We start from the raw sequence: 7,904 nt of genomic DNA on the forward strand, positions 1-7,904 counted from the left end.
AGGAAGTTTGTATGTGATTTTTCATTACTTGCTTTACCATTAACTAAACTTCTGAAGAAAGGTATTGTCTATCATTGGTCCGATAATCAACAAAAATCCTTTGACTTATTGAAACATGCATTAACCCATGCCCCTGTCTTATAGTTGCCTGATGTTAGTAGACCATTCTTTTTAGTAGTGACTGATGCTAGTGGATCAGGAATAGGAGCCGTACTTATGCAAGACAATCATCCCATAGCCTATTCTAGTTGTAAGCTGAAACCCTCAGAACTGAAATATTCCACATATGACAAAGAATTATTAGCTGTTGTACAAGCCTTAAGGCAAGAGAAACACTACTTAATGGGTTCAGAATTTATGATTAAGACCGATCAGCAAAGTATTAGACATTTACTTAGGCAACCCCAAATATCTGACCGACATATCAAATGGGCATCCTTTATTGAGAGTTTTCATCCTATCATTCAATATCAACCCGGTAAAGAAAATATAGTGGCTGATGCATTAAGTAGAAGACCTTCCATTCATAATATTTCTGTTATATCTTTTGATTCTTTGATTGCTATGAAAGATACTTATCATCAGGATATTACTTTTCATGCTGATTGGAATAAATTAGTTCAAAATAACTTGATTCCTATTGATTCATTATCATATAATGATGGATTTATGTTTTATGAAAAGAGATTATGTGTTACAGTTCCATTCCGATCTTCTGTTTTGAATGAGATTCATTGTCCCCCATATCAAGGTCATAGAGGTATCATATCTACTTTACGTACATTAACTGAAGATTTTTATTGGCCGCATATGGACACTAATGTATCTAACTTTATTTCTGAATGTTTGATTTGTCAAAGAGTTAAGAGACATCATGGTAAACAGTATGGATTACTTATGCATTTGTCTATTCCATCTAGACCATGGGAACAAATTTCTATGGATTTTATTACTGGTTTACCTAATACTAAATCTAACCATGATATGATTTGGACAGTAGTAGATAGGTTTAGTAAACAAGCATATTTTATTCCATGTAAGAAAACTTTAACAGCATCACAGGCAGCACAATTGTTTTTGAAAACTGTTTTCACTAACCATGGATTACCAAAAGTTATTATTTCTGATCGTGATTCTAGATTTTGTAACAACTTTTGGATTACTTTGTTTGCTAACCTTGGCACAAAAATTGATTTCTCATCTGTATTTCATCCTGAAACTAATGGACAAACGGAAGCCACTAATAACACTATTCTAGATCTTTTATGTGCTTATACTATTTCTAAACCACAGACATGGGATACACATTTGCATTTATTATAGTTTGCATATAACAATATACCACACACATCTACAAAGAAAGCACCATTTGAAGTGATTTATGGTTATAGATTATCTACACCTGTTGCATCTTTGTCAAATAGAATTCAGAGTGCTGATGATATTGCTAGTATGCATAATACTATTTTTGATGAAGTTAAAGCCATGATTGCCAAAGCCCAGCAATCATATACCAAACAAGCCAATAAGAAAAAGAAGGAATGAATTTCAATGTTGATGGCTATGTTTGGTTGAGAATAGAAAAACGTAGACTACAAAGTGTAGATAGACACCCAGTTGTGAAATTAGTCCCCCCCTAGATTCTATGGACCATTTAGGATCATTCATAAAATTAATGACAATGAATTCAAGTTAGAATTACCACCTCATTGGAAAATTCACAACACATTTCACATTAGTTTATTAAGACCCTTTAGAGGCCAATTACCTGTACACCCTATTTATGAAAACCCACCTTTGTTAGAGGAAGAGACTGAAATACTTGAACCTGAAGCTATCATAGATACTGACTTTATAACCACTAGAACTGGCAGAAGATATTCTAGATATCTAGTTAAATTTAAGAACCATCTTGTAGAGGAAGCACAATGGATGCATGCTAGAGACTTAAATGCTTTCCCCACTTTGTTACCTCCACATTGAGCTAATAGCAATTGAGGTCAATTGCTATCCCACCCGGGGGGTACGATGCCAGGAGGCATATTTCACGGTGGATTCCGTGCCACGGTGGATTTCGTGAGGTTTTACGGTGGATTCCGTAAGCTTTGATGACTGGGGCTCATACACAAAGTGGATTCTTTGTGCGGGAAGTTGATGGGAACGCCTGTCCTTTTCGGGCGTTTCATTAATTTAGTGTGTACATGGGTGATTCCATAGCGGGTGATTCCGCAAAATGCATATTAAATTAATAAACATTTATGAGTTTAGAGTGCGCACTCGTAATAAATTAGGGTTAGGATTTATTTCTAACCAGTTGATTTATTTATGTAGCTGAAGACTGCTAGGTGTTCACTTTTGTCGGTTTAATTGTATTATTTTACTAATGATTGTGAATGCTTCAGTTGATGTGCAGAGATAGCAGCAGTGGCGGAGGAAAGCATTGGAGGATAGCGAGTATTCGATTTATTGATTATATTTTGATGGGCGCATACCTTAGGCATGGCGCCTATATTTTGTCACGCCTATTTATTGAGGCGTTGGATATTTATTATTATTTTGTATACGTATGGGCGCACGATTATGTTATTTCTACTTGGACATTGTATTGGGCATGCCAGACTCTTTGGGCACCGTCCATTAGCTTTATTCCTATTTTGTGCTAAAGCAAACTCAAAAGCTAAAAGCTTGCTATTTTGTAATTTGGGCTATTATTTGAGCTTGAAGATGAATAATACATAAAATACATGCTTTGTGGAGCACTCACACAAGGCATGGGGGGAGATTACACCCAATTGGTCTTTGGTTCATGTCGTTCATGCTTTTTACATTGAATTTTGTGCAAAAAGTAAAGTTCTATTATTCTTGGGGACCTTCCGGCATTCACTACGCGAGCATACGGCATCCGATCTGCGCATCATAGATAAGATAGCTTAATCTATTAAATATGTAGGAAATTCTACATCCCTAAACGATTCCCTTTCCAGATCCTTGTGAAAAGATAATTTCAACCTTAACAAGTCACAAAGTAAAACTTTTAGATCCAGGAATGAGGACTATGGTTCAAGAGAACCATAAAAGTCCTTAAGTACCAAAATCTTAAGGTAGAAAGAATACAAATTGTTAAGGAAAATCAAATCCAATTTAAAGATATCAAAAACAACCAAAGGATTGAAATCTCTTCAAAGGTGAGTCAAGTGGAACCTCAAGCTAGATGAACGACATCTAGAATAAATTTCAATGTATAGATTGCATATCAAAGATTGTCTGGTGCATTAATAATTATTTCTTGTTGATTGTGTATTTTGATTAAAGGTTGTACCAACATAGGTTGTGCTTTGATACATGCAGGCCTCCCCCAAGGCTACTCAGCAAGCCCTTCACCAAGAAATTTCTTTTATCGTCTCAAAATGCTTGGTTACACATAGGTCTCCCCCAAAGCTATGCCCTTCACCAAGGGGTTTCTTTTATTGGTTTTGCATGCTAGGACCGGAACCAAATATGAGAGATCCCTCCATAGGGATTAGATGTTCGTTAGGAGACGAAAAGGGTGTTAGGGGGGACCCTCACCAAAAATTCATTTGGCATCTAGGATTAGTCTAGTTTCTTGCAATCCTAGGATGGTTGTCCCAAAAGGCCATAATGCTAGTTAAGGATAGATTGGTGGTATCTTGCCTTCAAGTGAAGTCCTGTATATGGACTATTAGTTTGATATGATAAAATAAAGTTACCTAGCTTGGATTTTTATTTATTTATTAAAATCATTGCCTTCACTTGTTTTTTACAATTATGACTAAGTTAGGTGAATGAATGATGTTCTTAATGGGTTAATTAAGGACCATGTTTGTATGCATTGAGCTAAATGTGGTACGTAATTAGATAATTAAACAAACCCATCATTGAAGGGATGCAAGAGGATAGATCCTTGATGAAATCCTCTTTGTGGTATAGTGATGTCATTACCTAAGAAGTTCACATTTAGAAGCAACAAATTAGGAAAAAATAGGAAGCATTGAACATGGAGCATCATAGAAAATTATCATAGATCTTGACCTCGTGTTGTTTTAGGGGGCCATATGAGACTTTGCCTTAAGGTCCACATAATAGCTCCCTCTCATTTTTCACCCACTTTGAACCAAGTGCACCATGAGTTTCCTTCTTTTCAAGTTGACTTGCACAAGAATTTACCCATAACTAATGCTAGAGAAATTGCTAGACAACCTTTGAATTTATTTTAGGAACCTTGTTATAAGTCGATCCTCATGGAAGAGGAATAGAGCTTTATCTACAAGATAGACTTAAGCGACCCTACGTAACAAAGTATAGATATTTCCATGGATTTTTGGATGGAATTGCCTAAGTCTATTTCTATAGACTACTGAAATCATGCCATCAAGGGTTCATTAGATAGGCATGTTAGAGAGCATGCATGAGTACATATACTAGTAATTTTATTATCATCGATGCACATTTTGACGATCACATCACCCCAACAAGACTAAAGCTTTTACCGATGAATATTATGATGGTGGCGAAAGGCTACTATTTAAAAATAATTTCACATGTTTTTACATGTTCAATTTCATTTCTATACCCTTCATACATTATAGTGGAGTGCTAATACAAAGCTGCAAAAAGTTTGAGATACCATAGTTAAAGGGGCAATTGATAAAGAGATGGGTTATGGTCTTATAATCTTTGCTAGGTCTAGGACAAATCCCATTGCCATAGGCTATCTTTGTTGCATCTAAGGCACACCCCATTACCATAGACTACCTTTCAGACAATTCGATTAGTGCAAAAAGCTTTATGTAATATAAACCATTAGAGGGTGCAGTGCTAGTAGGCATTTGAGGCTTCTAGGTGTTCAACAAATCTAAAAGATCATTGGTCTTAATTTCAATCAATGCACCATGTTTTATTGAGGGATACTAACTCCATGTGAGCTTGCCACTAGGGAAGGGGATGAGGATTACCTATATTCTCAAAGGGTTGCTTTCACATTGTAGGGTGATAATTGTGGTATTGGCATACTTTTTGACTCTATGTTAGGTGTGGTCTTCTTATACTTTCAAGTGGCAAATCAAAAGAACTTCAATTATGCCATACCCTCTTATAGAGGTGGGGCAAGTTTTTGATCCTCAAATACTTTACTAGTGTGTGAACCAAGCCTAAAGCAAAACTTTTTTCCCAAACAATCTATCTATGGGAAATCTATATAATATGTGAGATCTAGAAGTGAAAGATTAACCAGTGCATCTTTATTGTGTTAAAGACGAGAGAGATTAGAACGTATTTGAAAAATCCAGCCGCAACTATATGATGAATTGTCGTAGTGAACATGGATTTTGGGAAATTTAAAAGGAGAGTTAGAGTTAGAACGTATTTGAAAAATCCAGCCGCAAATATATGATGAATTGTCGTAGTGAACATGGATTTTGGGAAATTTAAAAGGAGAGTTAGAGTGAACGAGGCCAGCCGCAAACCCATACGCCAAATGAGTCACGACAGCCGACCTTGGCGTGCAATTATTTTGAGCCCACGACGACTGGTGTCCTAAAATATTGGCCAAGGTGATATCGGTTCAGATAATGCCTGCTCCTACACCAACATGGTTAGCTACCTTCGGGCCCGTTCACGAGTAGTGCCTTTGTTGAATGGGTCGGAGCAATAGACCTGGCATCGGTAGCTACACTGACAGGACTGCTGCTGTTGGAGCAATACAAGACCCGTGCTTGTATATTAAGAGAAAAAACGTCGTGCTATTGCCTCCACGATCTCATTCAGCGATTGCTTGTGGATTCTGATTTTGATTGCGCTCTCTCTGTCTCTCTCTCTCTCTGTACTGAGATCATCATTATCTCGGTACACATTCAACTAAGCATGAATTTGCCCTTGAACGCCCTGCATGTAACTGCCATGATTCTTGCCATGGGCCTGATCTGCAGCACAGATTGCAGCAGCCGATCGGAGCCGAGTGTACAGTCACTGGGCGTCCAGCAATTGCGCCAGAGCTCATCTGCAGCGGCTGCCAGCAGCGGTCGAGAAACAACGTCGGTAACGATCCCGTCCACGATAGCGGTGGTCCCAACATGCCATGTTGCGGGCGAGGATGACAGAACGCTGGCCGCGTGCGGTCGGCTGCGCCTGGTGGTGAGCGGCGTGGGGCACCAGCACTATGCCTTCAACGGCACCGACTGGGCCCTCTTCAACGCCACGGCCGATCTCTTCTTCGACCCCGCGGCCACATTAGTCTCCATTGACGACGACAAGGATAACGCGTCATCCGTCAGTACAACCTCCGGCAACGTCCACCAGCTGCTGCTCCAGAACAATCGTCAGCGTCTTGACCATCGTCAAGTGATCGGCCAGCACTTCTTCCTGGCCCAACCGGACGCCGGCGGCGGGCAGCCCAGCTGGCAGATCACCCTCAATAATACCGCCCATCAGGACGCTCACGGCTGCAGCAACAGCAGCACCCTGGTCACCGCCAAGACTCTGCAAGCCGTCTCAGTCGACCCCAACAGCATCCCTTGGAGCCTCCTCCAAACCACCACTCAACGCGGCAGCCTGTGAGTATCTCTTAATCCATAGACACGTACATATATGTACTTCCTGTATATATCACGCACATGCGCAAGTTACATACATACATCTGTCTATAGATACCTTCGGATACATAGTGGACAGATACATATATGAATCCTCATCTACCTACATCGACATACACATATATGCACTTTATTTTTTTTAAAAGATAGTTTGCAAGAGAAACAAACTAATTAACTTACAAATTGATTAATTCACTAACAACTAACTAGTCATGACATACATATAGACAAATGGGATGGTTGATTGAACTACACACATATCAATCGGTTGATTCATTGACACATTGTATTCATTGCCTTCACACCTTGTCTTTGATGTAATAATGTAACTAATTGATTGCCTTGTGTATTGTAGAGATTCACTTGGTGCCATCACGTACATCCAACGCATTGCTACACATGGAGGACTTCCATCATCTACCACATCAAACATAAGCATTGGGGACATCTATTTATCTCCTTATTCCACCATATATGCCTTCTATATATCTGCATTATCATGAATGTAGACAATAAGATAAAGTTCAAGTTGCACCAGCTGATGAAAGAGTAATATATCCCATTGTTGTTCTCAACTTCTTTTTGGCCAACAATAGGTTGGACATAGAAGATACATTTTTATTCCTTTTTTTGTAATGAAAAAATAAAGTATTGATTGGACATAGAAGTGTGATGTTTAATATTCAAACTATTCGATAAATCCATTGTATTAGCCTCTCCCTCCCTCCCTCCCTCCCTCCCTCTCTCCCTCTCTCCCCCTCTCTCTCTCTCTCTCTCTCTCTCTCTCTCTCTCTCTCGTTTAAGTTTACTGGGATTCAAGTTTTGAGTTTGTAGGATATGCCTTAAGACATCTTGTGATTGTTCTTACAACATTAAAACCTGTGTGTGTGTGTGTGTGTGTGTGTGCACGCGCGCATGCATGCGCTCTCCTTTGCTCTCTTTGCCCCTTGTATGTATGTGTGGTCAATTAGTGTCCAAAGTCTCAACACCTTCAAGTATACAAAACAAGAATCAAATCCGAGAAAGTATGTGCAAACACTAGCTACAAAAATAGAATAACATCCGGTCTTGCTATCCAATACCCACTGTGCAAGTGAATGCTACATAACTAATGTCTTGTTTCATAACTTTCATTGACTCCTATGGTTGGAAGTACCTTGGGATTTGGTCAGTTCACATGCAAGTTAATACCGCGCTTGGTAGCTACAATTCTATGTATGCAACATGCTAGTTTACAAGGTAGTTATTAGATGAGCAACTACGTATGTGACAATACTTTCAAGTGTGAGGCTAGCT

At 38.9% G+C, this 7,904-nt stretch overlaps 1 protein-coding gene across 1 annotated transcript; it reads left to right on the plus strand.

Moving 5' to 3' along the window:
• The first annotated feature begins 5,671 nt into the window (after nucleotides 1–5,671).
• LOC148020092 (uncharacterized) lies at nucleotides 5,672–7,126 on the plus strand. Its single transcript, XM_087700900.1, has 2 exons — nucleotides 5,672–6,569; nucleotides 6,964–7,126. The coding sequence occupies exons 1-2, from the start codon at nucleotides 5,881–5,883 to the stop codon at nucleotides 7,109–7,111; spliced, it is 837 nt and encodes a 278-aa protein (XP_087557026.1). The 5' UTR covers nucleotides 5,672–5,880; the 3' UTR covers nucleotides 7,112–7,126.
• Nucleotides 7,127–7,904: the final 778 nt, after the last annotated feature.

The sequence above is a fragment of the Lygodium microphyllum genome, chromosome 19 (assembly GCF_053477565.2).
Source record: "Lygodium microphyllum isolate KBCC chromosome 19, Lygodium_microphyllum_v1.1.10, whole genome shotgun sequence".
Taxonomy (NCBI): Eukaryota; Viridiplantae; Streptophyta; class Polypodiopsida; order Schizaeales; family Lygodiaceae; genus Lygodium; species Lygodium microphyllum.